The following is a 19,155-nucleotide window of genomic DNA, read 5'->3' on the forward strand; positions in this document are numbered from 1 at the left end:
TCGAAACTCAAATCTTGAAAGCCATACAAGATAACGACAATCGCCAGCAAACAATGCTAGCAATCACTTTCGGAGTCATCGGAATCTTTCTCGCCCTCCTTGCAGTCGTCATCGCATACTTGCAGCTCCGGAGACATACGAAGCATATTCGTGACACTGAAGCCAATCAGGCAAGAGTAGACACTGGATCATCAAGCGTGATGTACGGGAAAATCAATGCCAACGGCATAATTGCTAGCTTAAGCTTACACTGCGTAGGACGAGTATCGTGAATATAAATGCTGGTTTTGGAATGGGTGGCGGTCAATGGTATTGATGAAGGCGATGCAGTGAACAGAAGTGTCGGTTGAAGTTGTACGATTTGTATGAGATCTCATGAATCCGACAACATGTAAGATTTCACGACTCCAAAGCGTCTCGCATAGCTTTGATGACTACCACTGCAGCTTTGGAAGGTCCGATAGCTCCATAATGACCCAGTCCATGGAGCTTTGCTGTTCGCAACAGCTCCTCGGCCAGGTGTCCGAGAAAGGAAGCTCAGCTGGCAAATCCACGGTGTCGGTCGAGCGGACCGAGCTGCGTACTGACATCAGCTCGCATTCTACTTGCACTCCACATCATCAACAACAACACAAGTCATTCAATATCCGCCCAAACCGAGCTCCCAAGACCTAAGACCAATAAAAATCCTCAAACAAGAAAGAATCAGCAACAATGTCAACCTCAAAACAAATCCTCGCAATCCTCCAACAAGTCATAGACGAATTCGGCTCTCGGCTCAACATCCACGGCGGTTCCAAAGTCCTCGTCTCCGACTCCAGCATAGCCCAAGCCCTCTATGAACTCACCGAACCCGTCCGAACACCCTTCGGTCCAACTCTCACAGTCGCCTCTCAAGAACAACCCGACCAATCTCAAGTCTCCCATATCCCCAACGCCACAGTCCTCGCAGCCGATAAATTAGCCATGGACCACTATACCCACGCCGTCTTTGGCGTCAGTGGCGAAGATCCAAAGTATATTTTCGGAGGCATCAAGCATACGATTTATGCTTTGCAGCCGAAAGGGTATGCGGTGATTATCGCGCTGAAGCAGGAGACGAAGCAGGTTTCTGCTGGTGAGGGAGAAGGTGAGTTTCAGGTTAGTTTGGATGATAAGATGAAGTATCAGTCTAAAGGGAGGATTAATAATTTGGAGGATGCGTTGTACTATGCTGGGTTTGAGAGGGGACGGGTGAAGAAGTTGGAGGATAAGAAGGCTGTGGTTGATGGGCAGGATGTGGAGGCGCAAGTTTATTTGGCGATGAAGTGGGATCAGTTGACGGCGTGAGCAATGCAGTACTCTTGGGTGGATCACCAGTTGGAGGGATGTTGTGCGTTGCGATAGAAATCCTCAGCTTTGACCATGAGAGCTAGACCGTTGCCATTACAAATCTGCTATGGAAAACTTGCAGCCCACAAGAATGACATGTGTACATCCGTTGTCTGATGGCGCACTTCACTCAAACTTGCCACCAAGTCCCTTTCCGAAGCCGCTGCTAGCGTTCCTCCGCAATTGGGCAATCTTAGCAGTGTTCTCTGCTCTTCGTCTAGCGCTTTGCTCGACAATGGCCTTCCTCTCAGCATTCCTCGCCTGATACGCCAGCGAGCTCTTCTTCGAGCCTCCCATCTTGACTCCAGTTGCACTACCTCCGCTATCTTGACGGGAAAGACCAATGCTCGTGCTCACTCCGCGATCGTTCGCTCCTTGAGCAGCACCATTCGTAGTAGCTCTGCGCAGTAGAGAAGGAGCCCTAAAGCCACCTCCTTGCGAGCCGGAACCCCAAGCTGTACGCGAACCTGCCGCAGAGTTCTCCGACGTGCTGCTAGCACGTTTGAGGCTCAGACGGTTCACGACAGAAGGCTTCGCCGCTGTTCGACGCTGCGAAGCTGGAAGACGAGGAGGTGGCATGGCAACGCGATCTGGAGCGTATCCGCCATCGTTCTGGCGAGCCAGCTCTTCTTGCACATCATCAGCGCCCTCGTCCTCCTCAGACCCGGCAGCATTGTCTGCACCTTCCATCTCTTGCTCAGAATCAGAGCTCAAGTCGACAGCTGTTGGCCCTGCAAGGGGCACATTGGGCTCTTCGAGCAGAAAGCTAACAGAATCTTGGATCTCTACAAGCGACGCCGGCGCTCTGAATGCAGAAGCCTGAGTGCGACGCTGCTTAGCAGGAGGTCGTTCTGAAGGCGCATCTTCCATGCGACGCTTGTTGCCGCTGACCTCTTGCAGAGGCGCTTGCGAGGCGTCTGGCTGTTGAGAAGCTTGACTGTCCGATAAAGAGGCGGGTACCTGAGAATCATCCTCGACATCAGACAGGTCCAGGACATCATCGTCACGTTCGTCGTCATCGGCAATGGCCTTCAAGAAAGCGTCCTTGCCTGCGCTGTGTTTACCCTCCGCTAGACTTGCGATGCTCTCATCTTGCAAAAGCAATTTGCGCTTCCTGGCTTCCTCGCGTTGCTTCATTTGTCGCCGTCTTGTCGCAAGATCGTCCTCGTCCTCGTCGAGATCGAACATGTTGGCTTGCTTCCTGCGTAGTGCTCCAGTCATCAGGTCTTTGTACAATCGTTGATGCTCTGCTTCATCCGCGAGTCGTTGCTTTTCGGCAAAGTGTGCAGCGAGCTGGCGCTCATCGACATCTATCAAGCTCGAATCGATCATCTCACGATCTTCCTCGGTCTCCGGAGCGACGAAGTCATCACCTCCTAGACCAGCGTACTCGTCCTCAGATTCCTCGGCCTGCTCGTCCATCATCTGCTTGGCTTCGCGTTCAGCTTCTGCCAGCTCTTCGGCGCTCAAGGCCTCCTTGCGCTTGCGAGCCATTTCCTTGAAGGCGTCCTTCTTAGTGGCCTTTTCGGATGTTTCCACCCGATCATCTTCATCCTCGCTATCCTGCACAGCATGACGTTGGCCGCGGACAAGTCGATTTCGGTTCGGGGCTGGGGCAGGCGACTCGCTCACGCGCAGCTCCACCGTTGACTGAGTCTCCTGGTCAGGTAGTGATTGCAAAGTGCCCTCCCGTGCAAGAGCAGGAGCCTGCCAGGTGGCAGGCAAACCAGGATCCTGTGATGGCACCCAGCCCGGGGTTTCACTCGTGACTACAGATCCCGCTTGGCGGCTGTATTGAATAGGAGTCTGAGGAGCTTGAGTTTCCCACGCGAGGTTAACCTGTTGACTTTCAGGTAGTTGACTGCTGGGCACCCTATCAGGTTGGCTACCGTCGCCTTGAGTGAACTGAGGCTGGACAGCGAATGTTGGAGGTGGCCTCGTTGATGAGCTTGGGGGTACCAGATGATTTAGTGCATCCATTGAGTCTTGCTGGATGTCTTGTGTTGGTGTCTGCATGGTTGCGTTGAACATCTGTGTGGGACTCATTAACGAACTCGCTTGATGTCCCGCATCGAAATTGAAGGCTGCGAAGGGATCGCTGTCCTGTGTCTGAGTTGGTGTCTGTGCGATGGTCGGCGGAGGCTTCGAAGTCTCAAGATCGCTCATGTCCTCGTCGTCCAGTACGACTCGGGATTTTCGAGGTTTTCTGCCACTCGTGGGCGTCCGCGATTGATTCAGCTGGTCTTCATCGCTGGCTCGGTCGGGTAGGTCTTCGTTGACAGTCTTTGCCCCAGCCATTGCGCTGCCGGCAGTCTCTTCATCCATGCGCTCCTCTTCGGACGCTCCATCCTCACCATCCTCTTCCTCTTCATCCTCGTCGTCTTCCTCTGCAGCGTCATCCACCATGTCGTTGCCATCTTTCTCGGCAGAGGGCGCCTCGTCTTCGCTGCCAGAGACATCAACATAGTCTTCGTCTTCGCTCTCATCCGCGCTGATGTCGGCTCCACCGTTGTCTTCCTTTGCAGCTGCCTTCTCAGCTTTGCGAAGCTCAACGGCATCAATCCTGGCCTTCTCGAGCAGGTTCTCGAACGCCTCTTGCTCCCGCTCGCGCTCCTCTGTCGTCTGGACCTCAATGCCTTTCGCTTTCAACTCTGCAATCCGTTCTTGCTGCTGTGCTCTGGCTTGTTCTTTAGCACGAAGACGCAATTGGGCTTCAAGTGCGGCAGGATTCATCCCTGGTCGGGCTTTGCCGTGCTTGCGTCGGCCTGTGTTGCTGTCATCCCCACCAAGATGTGCTAGATGCTTTAGTCGATGGATTGCTTTGGAATCTGTATTGTGCTTCTGCATGGTTCCTTTGGCTCGGTCAAAGACGCTCAGATGCTTGGGCATATTCTGCACAATCTCGAGATCGTCATCACTGCTGTCATCTGAAGGCGGCGCCATGGCTTTTTTGCCCAACCTTGCCAGTTTGAGGCCTCTCTTTGGCTCAGTCCCGAAGCTCGGCGTCTGGACAACTGTAGCTTCAAACTCCACAGGCTTGGAATTACGCGCGGAGCTCATGACAGTGCCGATATCAGGTAGATCCTCATCGTCGTCGAGATCTGCGAGACTTTTCAGGCTGTCCTCCCTGACTGGTTTCAATTTGCTCAATGCACCCTGTTCCACAAGCGCTCTCTGGCGATCCAGTGGTGTGGGCGGGCTTGAAGGTGGGGTGCTCGGTGGTTCTCTTGATGGTGCGTCAATAGCGTCACTGTTGGGTGCTGAAGACGCAGAACTGTCGCCAGCTTGATTTGCTTGTGCCTCAGTCGGTTGTCGGAAGTTGAATTTGGCGAAAAGGTCGCTGGTAGTGAACTTCTTCTTCGTCTTCATCTGATGAGCAAGCGCCTGCTGACGAGCAATGCGCTGGGTCTCGCGCTCCATCTCCAGCAAGGCTCTTTTGCTCGCTTTACGAGTTGGTTTCGCAGCATCGGATAGTATACGTTCAATCTCAGGATTCACCGGTTCTTCTGCGCCCTCCACAATCTCGTCCGGAAGATCAGATGACGCGTGCTTGCTTGCCGCCTCTGCTTCCTTCTCCAGCCTCTCGGCGCGCTTCTCAGCGACCAGCGCTGCTAATTTCGATTTCATCGTGGTCGGTGGGGAGGGGAGGTCATCATCGCTGTCATTCTGTGTCGTCCTTGCAGGGCTCACAAACAAGGTGGACCGAGCCGCGCTTGCAGGAACAAATGGCGCTTGGCTGCGGAATCGCGAGTCCAGCTGAGGAGTGACAGTGTAAAGCTCGTCATCGGACTGTGGGTCATTCGAGGGTTGCTTGTGCTCAGGTGCTTTTACGCGACGTGGCTCTGGACTCCGGTATGGACTCTGGTCGCCTCCAAGCATACGTCTCGCAGATCTACCCATTGGTCTTCGAGGTTCGTCGTCTGAATCTTCATTTACTTCTGGGTCTGCTACTTGTGGCTGATCGCGTGTCTCTGGGCTGTTTGACGCCGACTTGCCGTGTTCTTGGCTCGACGCGTTTCGTGAAAAGACATCGAAATCTGAGCTTCGGACTGGAGATGGAGTGGGAGAGCCGTCGTCTTGGAACATTTTGCTCGAGATAGCTGGCCGCTTCGCTACCAGCGCGTCTTCTAGTCCTCTCGGAGAGCCTGACATGATTGCTCGTAGGATCTGATGTCTCGTGTCGGCGATCCTTGTCTGTCAAAGAACCTGATCCAGAATGCTATGTATACAATAAATTCATGGTCCAGTCGCGTGAGGTATAGCAAAGCAATGCGTCGTGGAGTGCGGGTGAGGTGAAGGTGCAATGGTTGAAAGTGCTGAGGTGGAAAGCAAACGCGAGATTGGAGACGCGACGCGCTTTAGAGATCGGCGGCTTGGCGCGGATGATGCAAGGATCGCGCGGGTTTCGGCTCGTGGCCGAACTTTCTTTGCGGAGACAGCGAGCAGCACTCCCGAAGCAGCGACATCTCCCATCCCGACCAAGTACATCGCAGACGATGATATTTGGCGGGTAGATGCAATGCAATCGTGGCACTCTGAAGAGGCCTCTTCGCGACATCATCAAGTCCATCGGACGCGCCGAGAACTCGACACAACGACCATGCCAACATCCGACCCAATTCCCTCACGGCTACACCAGCTGTAGGGCTGCGGGAACAGCCATTGTCAGCAGCACATGTCGCTCGGGACGCAATCAAATCTCTCAAAATGCCGTCGGCGCGGCAGTGCGTAGCTATGCGGCGGTAGCAGAAGAGCAGCAGGATGGAGAGGCCGCCGCTGCTGTGGAAGATGCTCTGAGAGGATCTCAAACGGCATGGACATCTGAATCTCGTCACAAGGACCCTTCGATCGTTGCGTCGACAACCGCTATCGACGCGTATATGCCATTCCCCGTAGTGGATACCGGCACGATAGAACCTCGTTTGAGAGATGGCGCGGACTACTCTGCCAATTATTTCAAGCAACAGCTGTACAGGCATTATGGGGACATCGACAAGGCAGCCAAGCGGGTTTCGCGACACAAACAGCAAAGTCCTGATGCTTGGAAACGCATGCTGCATATGTTGGACCAGGCCACGCCGACGAGAGAAGGTCACTACAAGCGCGTCAGTGAGGTTGTGACCTTGCCAGCAGGTGTGGCCGCTGTCTTTCGCCCCAACAAAGAGATGGCGATTCTGGAGATCATGCAACGCACCGGATGTCATCTACAGATGCGCTCGAGCTATGCTGTTGAGGGTCGATCGGATGCGTTCACTGGTCTGGTTTTGCAGGGAAACGTGTCTCAGAACTCGTCCGCTCTCAACTTCCTTCCCAGATACATTGAAGTTTCATTTATCGATACTGCCGAGAAAAGATCTCGGCTGAAGAGGGACGAACTCCATCGACAGATCGAAACTGGAAACGCAGGCGACCTTGGGCGTGATTACCGGTCCGGCACTGACGAGCACGAGCCTGACGGTGCAGCCAATGCCACCCATGCTGATAATGGGCTGATTCGTTCAGTGTGGTCTACGGCCCGCGAGAAGAGGGACCTTCAACCACGACATTTACCCCGTACTCGACCAAATCTGGAGACGGTACCCGACTTCACTGCCTATGTTACCGATCTGACTTCAACCGAGCACAAGGTTCTGTACGACCTGGACAGTGATGGTTCAGTTCGTCTGGACATCCCTGTGGTTGTCAAGGAACTCATATCGCTGTTCACCAATCCGGCCACCTCACGGCTCTCTGGAGACCTGTCTACGAGTCATGCTTTGCGGTACTTAGCAAAGCACGAGAGACTTGATGCAATTCGCCGGATATCAAAGGCACTGAACGAGGCAGGTCGCATTCTTGGCCAACGCAGTTTTGATGCGCTGCTTTCTGCGGCTTCACTCAATGGAGATTGGTTCAACTTTGAGCTCGTGCTGAGGACAATGCGCCGCCATCGCATACCTGGTCCCATGGTTTGGGCTCGGTTTCACTCTCTGGTTTTCGAGCATGTACCTCATGAGGCAGATACCGTCATTTCGCTTATGCGAAAGAGAGGCCTTCTCGACGACAATGTTGCACTGCTTACTATCATCAGAAGCCGGATACGCAAAGAGCTCACAGCGTACCTACGTGATATGGGAGCAGTAGATGGCTTCCTAGAAATGTACGATGAGAAGGTTGCACGCGAATTTGGACGCCCTGACTACAACTGGCTAACAGTCGACGCCCTTAATGGGATGCTTCACGTTCTGCTATCGCTCGGCAAGACAAATGAAGCGGCCACGCTGATGGAACAGTTCCGAAAGAGAGGAACTGAGCCGCCGAACACAGCGTCCCTCAATACCTTCCTGAGTCCGGCACTGGTCAATACTGACGCGGGTTCGGCCATAGCTACGTTGAAGATGTTTCACGTCGGCAGACCTGGAGCCCTTGCCCCAAATGAAATCACCTATCAATCACTTTTTATGATAGCCTGGCACAGGAAGTACTACAACATGCTGAGAGTGATATGGCGATACGCATGCGTAGCGGCACAAGCGTCGCAAGATCTACGTCACAGACTTCTTACGAGCCTGCTAAGTTATTCGCCGACCGAGGCAGAGGATGTCAATCGGTCCAGGTTATTCAAGGCTTGGGCTGGCAAGTTCGTCGTGGGCGTTGCACGAGATTTAGTCCCTGGCTCCTACGTGCCGTACGACACCTCGCCCACACGGCCACTGAGTGACGATGAAAGGAGTCTTGCCGACTTGAGCTTACAACCCCGGCTCGAGAAAAACACGGCGGATTCCCTCAAGAGGCGACGAGAGATGAAGAGCTTGATGAAAAAGGATTTGCAAGAAGCCGGACAGTGCAAGCCGCTGTTGCCGCTCACGGTAGTCCTCGAAAGAGCTTGGCAGAAGGATGTACGATGGCAAGAAGCAGGCCTTGGCCATCCCGACAAAGCTCTAGCAAAGGATGTTGAGCGAGCGATGTTCGAGGAGATCCTCTTGCGCGGGATCAGGGTCCCCATGAGACCGGGCGACTGCACTGCTCTACGAAAGTGGGAGATTCCGTGGCTATTGCAGCGGGAACTTCAGGCAGCTGCCCGTTCGGCCGAAGTCAAAGCTCAGCAAGACAGTTCAGTGAGTAGTGAGTGATGTGTAGCATTTGTTGATCTGCACAGCGTAGATGTACAGCCGAGAAACGTAATATCAAGTCCAAAAAAAAAGTCCGGCTCTGTTAAAAAGGGCCGGCTCGACGCTTCCTCCAACGATTTTTGATTGCTCCAAAGTGTCCATGCAAGTGCAAAACAAATGTCAATCGGCAAGCAAAAAACATTTGAACTCGGGTCTATGCCGCCGCCACTTTAATCGAATTAGTTCTGCATTTCCCTATAATTGATTAGATGGAAGCCAACTTACTGATTCGAACATGGGTTTTCACAGTTTGCAGAATTGGGCTGACCACAATGTAACGTGCTGACCACTGCACTACGGCGGCTTGTTGATGGAAGGCAAGAGTGTCGCTTCATTATAACTGTTTGATGGGTGAATGCAGTAGGTGAATAATAGCCGAGTAAGCGGTGAGGAGATAAAGGAGAAGGTTAGAGGAGACAGTAACACAAGAATGATTCACCAACGCGTTCAATACGTGGAAGTTGATCAGCTTTCCTTGCTGTATATCAATCTGTTCAGCTACAGTGCTAGGGATGCCGGAAGGAATGGTGAGTGTTCAGGGTGCTGGATTGTAATGAATCGAGAGATCGCTCATAGCAGCACAGAAGAATATGTTTATACCACTGTCGCGTGAACTTCTCATCAAAACTTGCGCAATTTGTTTAGAATCGTACAGAACAGATACTCTTATGGCAGTTTGAGTTGCGCCGAAAAAATTGCATGGACATGATGTCCGACTGAACATGACTCGTGCGCGGCTTGGAGCTGCCAAGGAAGGAAGCTCGCAGCCAGCATCGCGACTTCACGTCCGACTTCACCTCTACTCTCAACATCGCCGCTCGCATACTGCAATGTCTACCGCGACAAGTCAAGACTCCTTAACATAGCAGATTATATGTTTCTGCTGCACAATTCAGCGACACCAGGATGCGCGCTTCTTTTGACGCTGTCTACTGCTGTTCCACACGCATCAAATGGGCATCGCATAGGCACGGCTGGATACAGTATCGTCAGCAAGCATCAGTGCCAGGCTGATAGATGCGCTTCTGAGCGGCGATGACTCGAACACTGGATCTGAGCGGCCGCAGACATGGGATCCACATATGAAGGCTTTTGCACTTGGGAAGAAAATAGAGAGGACCAAAATCTGCTTTTGCAAGGTATGTATTTCGAGCCGCTCGAATGCTCGCTCTGTGCAAGGTTACGATATGACAGCGCCTCGCTTTAATATATGTCCGCAGAGAGAGCCTGCTTGATCTCGTCGCTGAGCTTCCTCACGCTCCGCATCTCTCCCAACGTTCCCATGACTCTGTGCGCAGCTTTGAACGAGAAGCTGACCACATTCGCTGCTAGTGACCACTGCATCTCGCGATAAGTCGGAGACGATTCTGCTTCATACAGAACTCTCTTACCTGAGCACGCCGAATTGACTCTCCTGGCCGTTCCACCGAATGTCTCCAGCACGCTGTCAATCATTCAGACCCTCGTTCACCCATGTGACACGAGTAGCTGATCCACCCGCGGGGTTGCGGCCGTCCTTCCTACACGCGATGTTGAACATCACCCTGACGTGCGCCACATCCGGCAGACCAAGCTGATCCTTCATCCATGTGAATGCTTGTCCTACACGAGCCGCAAGCCTAGCTTGTGATAGCACTCCATTGCCATGTGCGGCGGCGATCTTCGCCACCATGCCGAACTGCGTGTCTGGATCCTTTGACAGCAATTGGAGCAGTCTGTCGTTCTTGATCGAGTCCACCGTGCCGATGATAACCTCGTCTGGCTCGCACAGCTCGAAGTCGGTGTCTGCTGGGATGTGGTGGACCAAGAATTGTCCCGTGGCTTGATCAATGGTACCGTAAGCTGGCACGTTACGGCCTTGCCAAACGATGTTCTGCATGATGCCGTTGTTGCCGGCGTCGGTGGTGGGTGGGAACAGTGCCATCTTTGTTGGGTTGGCGGCCATGTCGATGAAATGCGTGTATAGTGAGATTTTGGTTGTATAGGAGGCTCGAGCGGGTTCCAGGTAGGTGCAAATTGCTCGAAGGTGTGTAGTGTAGGGTTCAAGGGCGATTGAAGAGCGAGCGACGTCGGTGAGTTAGCAGGTGTGTTGGAAAGTGGAAGGTCTGACGAAGAGGCTGACAGAGAGGATATTTGAGCTACCGGTGCACGTCAGCAGACAAACATGTTTGCAGTGAATAAAGCAGACAATCAGATAGTTGTGGTGAATGAGAAGTCTCTATTGCATATGGCTTGCCATGTGCTAATCTCTGCTTGAATACAAACCTTACGCCCAACTATCAGAGTGAATATAGAGAGCTTAGGCTTCGAATTGCACACGGTTGTCCATCCTGTAGAATCCATCCTTGTTTGATTCGAATAGAGCAGTGGGACAGCCATCGAGAAGGATCAGAGGGAAGGTTCGTCTTGAAGGCTTGGCCCGCGATACGGAGTGTCGACTGCCGGCGCTTGACGAGTTGCCCACGAGCTGAAGCGAGCTGTGAATCATTATGCGATAGCTATCCTGTATACATAGATGCCGTCCGTTATTTTCTCGAAGACAATGCAGACACTATATGTCGTAGTGAATGGTGGAATTTGGAGCAGGAGAGAAGGAGGTGGGAAGAAACGAATACCGATACGGTCAATGCCAAGGCAAACTACCAAGCTAGCGTAAAAGTCAACCAGGGACCTGGGACCACGCTCAACCTACATCCTCTCTCGCCAGTCTGACCCTACTATCTATTGCATCTGCGAGCAACCTCACAAATAGACAGATTGATGCGCAATAGTTTCAATACGATGAACAGATACAACGAATGACGTAAAGAATCTTCCAATCTCAATCCCCAAGTGTCCATATAGGCGCGGCAGAGGGGCTAGTCGTGGACCATCGCCCCTCATTCACTTCCTCCGTGCGGGCTGCGTCGATCACCAGAAGCACTCCAAGCGCACAGAGTCGTACTTTGGAATACACGTCTGCGACATGTCCGCTGCGTTCAAGCTACACCAAAGACTGGTCAGCAATCAAATACATCGTGGATACGGAAAAAATAATATGCAACTTACACCATGGAGTTGCCAGTGCAGTGGCGAGTGTTATATGCGACCAACATGCAACCGTTGGACTCAAGGAAACTGGAAGCCCTGTAGCGGAAAGAGTCCGACTTAGACAGGGCGTCCAACCTAATGCATTCACCTGCGCGAGCGCGGGTAACGCGGAGGGTGCCGGTGGAGCGCCTGCACTTGTAGTCGTCGTAGAGCTGGAAGTCGTAGGAAGGTGGAGTTGGCTCAGCAGCCTTGGTGGTGGTGCTGGATTTATGTTCAGTGGTAGTAGCCTTCGCTGTTGTTGTTACGGGCGTGGTAGTTCGTGCTATTGTGGTGGTGGTCTTGGGGTTACCTGGTACATTAGGAGAAGGACGGAATGCCGAGTCAACGTGTGGGTTCGGCTGAGCTCTGGTCTTGTTGTCTTTGAAGAAACAGACTCCGTGGCCGTTCCCGCCGTTGAAGGAGAAGCCGAGGCAGCCAGGCAGCTTATCACATTGAGCTGCGCAGCCGGCGAAGTCTGGGCTGGGAGAGTTGGACAGGTCACCACCTGGGTAGTCGGCTGCACACTCGACAGTGTATGCGTCAAAGCTAGAGGGAAGAGCCCGGCAGGCACCAGTTGGAATGGCAGTTGGGGTGGTGGTAGCAGCGGCGCGAGATGTAGTTGTGGTGGGCTTCGGGTTTGGTGGGTTGACCTTCTGGGCGACATCGGCCGGAGAGTCAACTAGTGGGCCCTTCTGCGACGACTTCAAGTAGCAAACACCATTGAGGTAAGAGAAGCCGACGCATTCTGCATCATACGCACTGCTGCAGAGGTCGAAACAGTCGACGAAGCTGGGCACAGGCTCAGCGGCAAAGTCTCCGCCAAGAATGTCCTTGCCACAGTTGACAGTGTACTTGACACCATCTGCATCCGTGTACGGGCCACTCGATCCTCCGATCGTTTCCTTGCAACTTCCTGGCCCAGTCTCCTGTGGAGGGGCAACCTTGGGGGTGGTGGAAGTGTTTGGATGTTCAGGTGCCTTGGTAGTCGTCGTTGGAGGATGCACAGGTGTGGTCGTGGCCGGTGGGTGAGGCTGTGGCTATGGTTGAGGCTGTGGAGGTGGTAGGCAGTTACAGTACCTGCAAGAAGTCCGAGCCTCAAGGGTGCGCTTCCATGGGTTGGTTCCACAGCACTTGCGGTATCTGTGTGCGCTGCAGGAGTTACGTCCCTCGAGAGGAAACTCCTGGACAGCGGCACTGGCAACGGCCGTGACACCGAGCAAGATCAACGAGAATTTCATGACGACTGGATGGTGTCGGTGTTTCAATGAGTACTGTCTGGATGAAGCGAATGTCCGATCAACAACGCTGATTACACTTGCCTATTATATATGTAGCAGTCCTTCCAAATCCTCAACGCCATTCGGTCCGTCTCACTGTATCACTAAGATCTGACTCGTAGAGTGTTGACTAACAAAGCCTGAAAGCGCAAAATAGGAACTCCATTAGAACTATATCTCAAGTCTCGGAAGAGAGTGCCGCCATGTGAAAGTCAAAACACGAACTTCATTAGAAATATTTCAAAGCCTTAGAAGAGAGTGCCACCATGTGGAAGTACAAGACGCCTTCTTGGCTAAACTGGTTACGTTCAGTATTGTATTGTTGCTGGTTGTGCTGCTCTCTTCGGGCCTGGACTGAAGCAGCACTCAGCACATGTTGCGATCGAAATCGCGGCTTCGTTCCTTCTCCCGGGCGATCGATTGTTAGCGTTGATCTAACAGAGACAGCAAGACGGAAAGAAGTACCGTATTAGTAGCTTGCAAGATGTCATAGACTCTTTCTGGCATGCTCTCTGATCAAGAAGGGCCTAGTACACATCGACGCGGCGCATTTTCGGTACGGTTTGAGCGATCTATGATGATTTGGTACATGTCGGCAAGCTAAGTGTTGATCAAAGCAAGCCGTCAATTTTGGATCTTGGTTTTCTGCACGGAACTCAACCTAATCTTGCTCAGTCGACTGCCGTCAAGCGGCATTGGCATTATCATAGTGGTTTGCTAAGAAATCGTCTTGACTTTGTATACTGTAGCTCATCCAGGGGTCGTGTGCCATGTGGCTTTCTGCCAAAACCACGAGGCTGCCGCCGGCGTGGAGTGAGGCCTCGGCCGCACCAAGATTCAAAGCAGGACGCTAAAGAGACTGTCGTGATCGACGGTTGTGCCAAGAAGATGCCGTCCGATTGCGGGTTGCATTGCGCCGGATCGAGGTATCGTTCGACAAAGAAAGGGCGGTGTCAAAATGAGTTCCATCATGGATGCTGATCGTGCAGATGGTGGCTGAGCAGAGACTCATATCCCCTAGGTGGCTTCGTATACAGCAACCTGCCCTAAGTCTGTATCCTTGGCACCTCCGCGGCTTGACACGTGCTAATTATTAATTCCCGTGCAGAACGCGGGCTAACTAGCACACATTTGGCCTCCAACGCTAGTTTATAGCTTAGCTTGCGGTTAGGATTGATCAGAGCGAGGACATGACGTGTTTGCATTATGTGGTAGTCTAAACAAGGCGTGGAGAAGCGCGTGTCAGATGTGGACGTGCCAAGGATGCAGACTTAGGGCTCAGTACTGTAGGACACTCGAGCGGGTATCGAGTCGGAGTCAATTGGTTGAAGATGGATAGTGGTAGGGTGTGAAGAGCGAGAAAAGAAAGAGCAGAGCCGGCAAGTTAGAAGGTGGGTTTCAAAGCGGAAGAGAGCTGACACAGGGCATTTGAGATGCGGGTGCAGGTCAAGACTGCCTCCTTCTCAGGCCCTTTCAAGAAAGTTGCTTCCGCTTCCGGATTAGGTATATTCGTACCCACTGCAACTTCCATTTAGATGTTGCTCTCTTGGCAAGGCGTCGTACCTCCGGAACGCCAAACAGCGAAATTGCCAAACACACTACCTAGCCACGCAACAAACGCGACGCATGCCAGTCTGAGAAGGAGACGGGGCCAAAAGACGAAGACGTTTGTGGTGAATAAAGCAGACAACCCGATGTCGTTGCATGTGGCTTACCATGTGCTGCTCTCAGCTTGGACTCAAAGTCTACGGCCAAGTTGTGGAGTGAATATGGAGAGCTCAGGTTCCGAGGTACACATAGATAATGGCACGTGTGACCGGCACCAGAGAGGATCACCTGAATACAGATCGGCAAGTCAGAGCACTGCTACGAGAAGGCCCTGGCAGCAAGGCTTCACAGGCGCACAAATAGCGGGCAAATGTTGCCTCTGCCATGCAGACAGTTTTCGAAAGCCTTCCAAGCCGCAGATATTTGCCTGTGAGCTCTGATTTGTGGAGGCAGTATCCTTAGTAAGCGACTCCTGTCTCCCAGGATCTCTGACAAAAGGCCCATGCACCGTTTAGAAGGCCTCCCCATCTTCATGCCACAAGCTTCCATAGCATTGCGGAACGATCAACGCATTCCTACGTGGTCAGTAGAGATGAAACAGGGCACATGGCCCGACGGGAACGAGGTGGAACGAAGTGAAGCGCAACGTAAGTAGCTTTCATTTGCGAAAAGCCGATAACTTCCATGCGCAAGAGGGGTATATCCACCGAACGCCTTGCTAATGCCATGTCAAAACAGAAACAACGAAGCGTACTCCGCCCTCGGCCCAGCGAGACTCTATTTCTCAACTGCCTCCGCCAATCATCGACGTCTTTCAGCGAATGGTCTTGTATGCTTGACGCCCTAGGCGAGGCGGAAAAGGAAGAGTATGTACGGAACGATGGTTAGGAAACGCTGCAAGGCTCAAAAGTCAGTCCATCATTTCGAAAAGATGTATGGCTCGACTGACCTTGAAAGAGTCTATTGGAACCCTTCCATGAGCGATGAGAACCAGAGCAGTGTCTTAGATTGGCTATGATTTACTGATAACAGGCTAGTATGTGTTGCAAGGTATGCATGAGAGTATGTACTAACACTCATTTGGACCAGGAGCACAGCCTGGAACAGACTCGAGTCTCTTCACTGCTCAGCGCCCTCGTTCTCGTCAATACCAGCACTCTCCACCAGTCCGAGCAGAAGATCTGCAGCGTTGGCGATCTCAACATCCTGTGCCTTCTCTACAGCGTGGTTGCGCGATGCGGCGCGACCATTGGCGAGGGCGGCAGGGTTAAACACCTGCTCACGGAATTTGTGAACCTCCTCTTGAGATTCGCCATAGCCGTACTCCTTAGCTGCCCACTTAAAAGCCTTCGTGACTCGAGCATCGAGTCCTTTCGTCGCGAGGACCTCGAAGTCGTCGTTTGCACCGGCCTTGTGAAGCTCTACTAGCATCTGGAGAATGACCTTCGTGTCGTACTTGGCCATGAGCTGCATGAGCCGACCGTGGACGATCTCCTGGACGTCTCCGCAGAGAATTTCGCCATCGAGCATGCCGGACTCGAACGTTCCGTCGATCGGCACGGTGTGTTGAGTGCTGGAAACCACGATCACGTTGACATTGCCTGCAGCTGGCTGGGCTAAAGCACTTGGTGTCACTGTGGTTGCCATTTTATCATAAGAGGGATCGTTGCTGTGTATAGGAATCTGATTGAGCCTTTATTTCGATTGAAAGGCGGGCGTTGTTGTGCTTGGTGACGCTGCACAAGTTGCCGTTGCTTCCAGTGTTGAGGTTGAGAAGTGAAAGAGCGAAGGGGAAGGGCGAGGTGGTGTTCGAAGTAGAAGAGCGAAGAGATGGTCGAAGCTGTTGTGTGTTTGAGCAAGTGCTTGTTGGTTGAAGTTTGTGTATGGAGCAAAGTGTTGGGAAGTATGAAGGCCTTTTCAGCGCGGGACGCAGGCGCTTGAACGCTGCGGTGCTACAGAATTGAAAATGTGGGTCCTAGAGGTAGGTGAATGTGTACGCACACGGATTGTAATGGTGCATAAGAAGGGTTCTAGCATGGTCCTGCACAGCCAGAAGCCGTGACAGAGCCATCAACGAGCTTACAGCCTAACAGGGTCAATGGCAAGGTATAGGATCGCCACTATTGCTACATGTGAAGAAATGCTAATTCAGCAGCCAGGAGCAGTGCCATATGATGCTCCGTCAGAAGCTGTCGCGGGTTCTCTTACCGCAATGGCAGCTCGATCGGCATTGTTCTCGCAAATTGCCCAAGCATCTGAATGCTCCTCTGGGTAGTTCACCATCCACAGCATCGACGGCCCGTTTCCCAATCACCTGTCTGGCCGATGAGTGCTCCAGCTCTAGGACCACCGGCTTGGATTGAACATTATTGATGAGATGCTGACTTGCAAGCGTAGCGCTCCACGCAACAACCATCGTTGACCGTGAGAGTTCCGAAAGCTCGCCCACAGTCTCAGCCATCCTCAAACTTGACCACCCCACTGCTGAACTCGAGCAAAGCCTGCGCCGCCCCCATCTTCCGTTCCTCGCCCTTGATGGCTTTCCAGTCCTAGCAGGGCTTAAGACCATTGGCCTCCTGGATCGCCATCAGAACATCACGCAGCGCAATCTTCGTCATTCCTCGTTTGTTCGATACATTGACGAGTGACCTCGTGAAACGAGTTCCATACCTGATCTCTGGATAACTGTGCCAAAGCGATGCGAGAGGTGGAGCTCGTTAAGGGCTTGGACAATGTCGTCGAGGCTCATTTTGGCCGCCAGCTGGAAGGGTGCATCGTTGACAACATCTCTGTAATCGCCGCAGAGTGTCTCCTCGTCTGTCTTCCCTGTCTCGAAGTAGCTCATGTTGATCTGACCAGTGGGGTTCTCCTGTTGAGACAGGGCTGGAGCAGGAGGAGAATCTCCCGATGGAGGCATCTTGATCGATTTGCGGACAATGAAAGCGATGGATCACGCAGTGGGAAATGGTGAATTGGATGGTGGACAGCCAGCGATGTAGCAACTGATGTCGACCAGCTCTCTCGATACGTAAGCGAAGTTTGGCGGCAGATTCTTGAGCGCTCACACTGTGATTGTTATCTGGCCATTGTTACGCTCTCTGTGTTGATTCTAGGGTCATAGATATGGCGGACTATAGTTTTGTTGACAGGCTGTCTAAGGTGCATGGCTGTTCAATGGGTGCCAGAAGCAAACGACTTTAACTCGCATCAACCTGCTTCTGGCGGTTTCGGCGACACCAAAGTGATCAGGCAAACTATAGCCATTATGAGAGTACCCGGCTGGAAGCAAACGCTCGAGGAACAGCAGCCAAGACGCAAATCAAAGGACGTGCAGAGGGTGAACAACAGCATTGTTCACTCTTGATCGAGTCCCGTGATCTGCTGGGATAATCACCGCCGCATGGACAGTCACTCGTTGATACCAGAGCGTCACTGGCGCAAGACATACCGACACACTCCATACTTGAGGCACTCCTTTACATCCTCATCCTCCACGACAATACAGCACAGAAAAAGCCTACGCCATGGCGACCTACATCTCGAAACGAACCGAGTCACAGACGCAGTCCGTGTTCTTCAAGCTCAGCGCTGAATTGCGCAATGAAGTGTACTACCACGCATTCAGCATGCAGGACACCGATGCCACAGAGGTCCATCTCTGCCCGAAAGAGGCTCGAGTCGCCACGAAGGACAGTTCCGCAACCAAACATGAGGGAATCAACCTAGCGCTGCTCGCAACATGCCGTCGGATATACCATGAGGCCATCGGAGTCTGCTATGGTATCGACCCGATCGGCATCGATCGTAACATGATATACCGGCTCAGAGATGAGTTCAGTCGCGCAAGACTTGGAAACATTCGGACATTGCGTGTGCACGTTGACAGCCCAGATGCTCTGCTGTCTGTGTGCGGTATGGTCTCGATATGGGTGCCCGCTGTCGAAACGTTGGATATCGTCTTCGACAGTGGCATAGACACTGAGTTCAATCGGCAAATATGTCGTCCATATATGGTCCACTCGATTCTCCGGGCGGCCGTTGTCTTTGCCTCCACGTACATCAGCAAACTCAAAACAGTCTCAAAGATCAAACTGATGGTTGGCCATATGACGGACTTGTTCCCCACGCCGGACCAAGCAGATCGCATGGCGGTGATCCGCATGCAAAAAGATTCCATGGCAACGTCAGGCCTCTGGGCTCTGGAAGAAGAGCTCAATGCTCTGCTCCCAAAGAACAAAGCTAGGATTGACGCAGCTAAGGCAGAAGAGAGCGAAGCCATCGAGTCTGAGGACAAAGACTGAAAGGGAGGCATACTACACGCAAAGAAGCACAATGGGTTTATCCCAGCTTTCATGTGGCGTTTGACAAGATCTCCAAAAGCTTCAATCATTCGACGATGAAATGGATGGCAGTAACGATTAGGGCAAAGGCCGGAAGTAATGCGACTTCAGCGGCATCGCGCGAAGAATGTAATCAGGCCCTCTTGAACGCAACAGTGTGGCATGCGCTTGGCAGCAAAACTCCGAGCGGCTCCATTGCCCATGCGACGATATCACATGCTTCGTTGGATTTGACAGCTGGAGCAATAAGCAGTCGCCGCAAAGGTGAGACAGTAAATAATCATACGTAGTCGAACCGAGAACGATATCAATCGAAACATCAGATTCTGTAATACGGGCTCTCGTGATTCATTACGCAAGCCGCTGTTTCTTACAAGACCGAACTTACAGCAGTCTTCC

The 19,155-nt window shown here is 52.5% G+C and overlaps 8 protein-coding genes across 8 annotated transcripts; 3 read left to right on the forward strand and 5 right to left on the reverse strand.

Annotated features, from left to right (window-relative positions):
* Nucleotides 1-714: 714 nt before the first annotated feature.
* CKM354_000614200 (uncharacterized protein) lies at nucleotides 715-1,329 on the forward strand (the record flags this gene model as incomplete). The annotated part of the gene is made up of 1 exon (XM_044801446.1): nucleotides 715-1,329. The coding sequence occupies one exon, from the start codon at nucleotides 715-717 to the stop codon at nucleotides 1,327-1,329; it is 615 nt and encodes a 204-aa protein (XP_044657381.1).
* A 168-nt stretch (nucleotides 1,330-1,497) lies between these two features.
* CKM354_000614300 (uncharacterized protein) lies at nucleotides 1,498-5,523 on the reverse strand (the record flags this gene model as incomplete). Its single annotated transcript, XM_044801447.1, has 1 exon — nucleotides 1,498-5,523. One exon carries the CDS (start codon nucleotides 5,521-5,523, stop codon nucleotides 1,498-1,500), a length of 4,026 nt encoding a protein of 1,341 aa, XP_044657382.1.
* Nucleotides 5,524-5,885: 362 nt separating this feature from the next.
* On the forward strand, nucleotides 5,886-8,483 carry CKM354_000614400 (uncharacterized protein; the record flags this gene model as incomplete). The annotated part of the gene is made up of 1 exon (XM_044801448.1): nucleotides 5,886-8,483. One exon carries the CDS (start codon nucleotides 5,886-5,888, stop codon nucleotides 8,481-8,483), a length of 2,598 nt encoding a protein of 865 aa, XP_044657383.1.
* Nucleotides 8,484-9,969: 1,486 nt separating this feature from the next.
* CKM354_000614500 (uncharacterized protein) lies at nucleotides 9,970-10,467 on the reverse strand (the record flags this gene model as incomplete). The annotated part of the gene is made up of 1 exon (XM_044801449.1): nucleotides 9,970-10,467. One exon carries the CDS (start codon nucleotides 10,465-10,467, stop codon nucleotides 9,970-9,972), a length of 498 nt encoding a protein of 165 aa, XP_044657384.1.
* Nucleotides 10,468-11,432: 965 nt separating this feature from the next.
* Nucleotides 11,433-12,829, reverse strand: CKM354_000614600 (uncharacterized protein; the record flags this gene model as incomplete). The annotated part of the gene is made up of 3 exons (XM_044801450.1): nucleotides 11,433-11,505; nucleotides 11,571-12,504; nucleotides 12,754-12,829. The coding sequence occupies 3 exons, from the start codon at nucleotides 12,827-12,829 to the stop codon at nucleotides 11,433-11,435; spliced, it is 1,083 nt and encodes a 360-aa protein (XP_044657385.1).
* Nucleotides 12,830-15,535: 2,706 nt separating this feature from the next.
* Nucleotides 15,536-16,063, reverse strand: CKM354_000614700 (uncharacterized protein; the record flags this gene model as incomplete). Its single annotated transcript, XM_044801451.1, has 1 exon — nucleotides 15,536-16,063. The coding sequence occupies one exon, from the start codon at nucleotides 16,061-16,063 to the stop codon at nucleotides 15,536-15,538; it is 528 nt and encodes a 175-aa protein (XP_044657386.1).
* An 806-nt stretch (nucleotides 16,064-16,869) lies between these two features.
* Nucleotides 16,870-17,333, reverse strand: CKM354_000614800 (uncharacterized protein; the record flags this gene model as incomplete). The annotated part of the gene is made up of 2 exons (XM_044801452.1): nucleotides 16,870-16,955; nucleotides 17,087-17,333. The coding sequence occupies 2 exons, from the start codon at nucleotides 17,331-17,333 to the stop codon at nucleotides 16,870-16,872; spliced, it is 333 nt and encodes a 110-aa protein (XP_044657387.1).
* A 607-nt stretch (nucleotides 17,334-17,940) lies between these two features.
* On the forward strand, nucleotides 17,941-18,717 carry CKM354_000614900 (uncharacterized protein; the record flags this gene model as incomplete). The annotated part of the gene is made up of 1 exon (XM_044801453.1): nucleotides 17,941-18,717. The coding sequence occupies one exon, from the start codon at nucleotides 17,941-17,943 to the stop codon at nucleotides 18,715-18,717; it is 777 nt and encodes a 258-aa protein (XP_044657388.1).
* Between the last annotated feature and the right edge of the window lie 438 nt (nucleotides 18,718-19,155).

This window comes from Cercospora kikuchii (genome assembly GCF_019650295.1).
Source record: "Cercospora kikuchii DNA, contig_00003, whole genome shotgun sequence".
NCBI lineage: Eukaryota > Fungi > Ascomycota > Dothideomycetes > Mycosphaerellales > Mycosphaerellaceae > Cercospora > Cercospora kikuchii.